The following is a 1,100-nucleotide window of genomic DNA, read 5'->3' on the forward strand; positions in this document are numbered from 1 at the left end:
GCCGTCGGCCGCCTCGCCGCCAGCATCTCGCCGCCAGCATCTCGCCGTCGGCCGCCTCGCCGTCGGCCGCCTCGCCGCCAGCATCTCGCCGTCGGCCGCCTCGCCGTCGGCCGCCTCACCGTCGGCCGCCTCACCGTCGGCCGCCTCGCCGTCGGCCGCTTTGCTGTCGGCCGCCTCGTCGTCGGCATCTCGCCGTCAGCTTTCAGCGTTTCCACGTCACGGTTTGTCATACCTCCGGTGAGTCACGCGCTAGTTAAACGCATCCCTTGTCTGTTCTGTGCATTTCCTTGTTGGCGTTGCCTTATGTACGTCATTGTACAATTTTGCAGGGCGTTACGTCTTGTTCGTTAGTTGGTTGTAAAGCGCTGTTGTCTGTTGTGGTTTTTCAAGGTTGTGCCGCATGCAACGTGCTTGTGCAGTCTTATTTTGTTTGCATCATAAAGCAGATCATGGCCGGGCAGCAGATCAGCAGCTGATAGGCAAAACAGCAGATCAGCAAACATCTAGGAAAGACAGCAAACTAGACCAGCTTACCGGATTTTAGCAGCACGTGTGCCGTGGTGTGGTGTATTGTGCTGCATGACAATGTAACTATTTTGTAAGTGTCAATTTGTAAAATTATGTGCTGCATAATTTATATTTGCATCCTGAATCAATTAATAATATTTTCTCATGAATATTTCCTTGAAGCATTTATATCTAAATGTTTTGTCAAGTAAATGTATTGTTTATTATTGATTGTTTTTACGTAATATATATTAAACTAAATTTGTGTTTAACGTGTTGTCGTTACGTGATGCTCCCGACGTCGGCGTGTCGTCCCCAGCGGGATCATTGTAGGGCGCTTTGTTGGGGCTGTGCCGGGCAACATGAGAATCGTAGCACATCAGGGCGTAACCTTTCGATGCACTCACCTCGCTGAACGCATCTAATTCCCGTTCTGCTCCTTGCTGCTACACAACTTGCCTGCCCACATGCACCACATGCACAACTTGCCGTGGCCATCGCTGTCGTTTTCTCGCCGACGGCGAGGTCGCCAGCGCCCTCTCGCCGTCGCCTTATCGCCGTCGGCGCCTTGCCGACGGCGCCTTGCCGTCGGC

General features: G+C 52.7%; 1 protein-coding gene across 1 annotated transcript in view; it reads right to left on the reverse strand.

The window, feature by feature from the left end:
* Window positions 1-230, reverse strand: part of VOLCADRAFT_98893 (uncharacterized protein) — a gene marked incomplete at both ends in the record, with an annotated part of 1,793 nt that extends 1,563 nt beyond the window's left edge. The window contains one exon of the mRNA XM_002957733.1: window positions 135-230. Coding sequence (XP_002957779.1) covers window positions 135-230 — 96 coding nt within the window. The remainder of the gene's footprint in view (window positions 1-134) is intronic.
* Between the last annotated feature and the right edge of the window lie 870 nt (window positions 231-1,100).

This window comes from Volvox carteri, assembly GCF_000143455.1.
Source record: "Volvox carteri f. nagariensis unplaced genomic scaffold VOLCAscaffold_78, whole genome shotgun sequence".
Taxonomy (NCBI): domain Eukaryota; kingdom Viridiplantae; phylum Chlorophyta; class Chlorophyceae; order Chlamydomonadales; family Volvocaceae; genus Volvox; species Volvox carteri.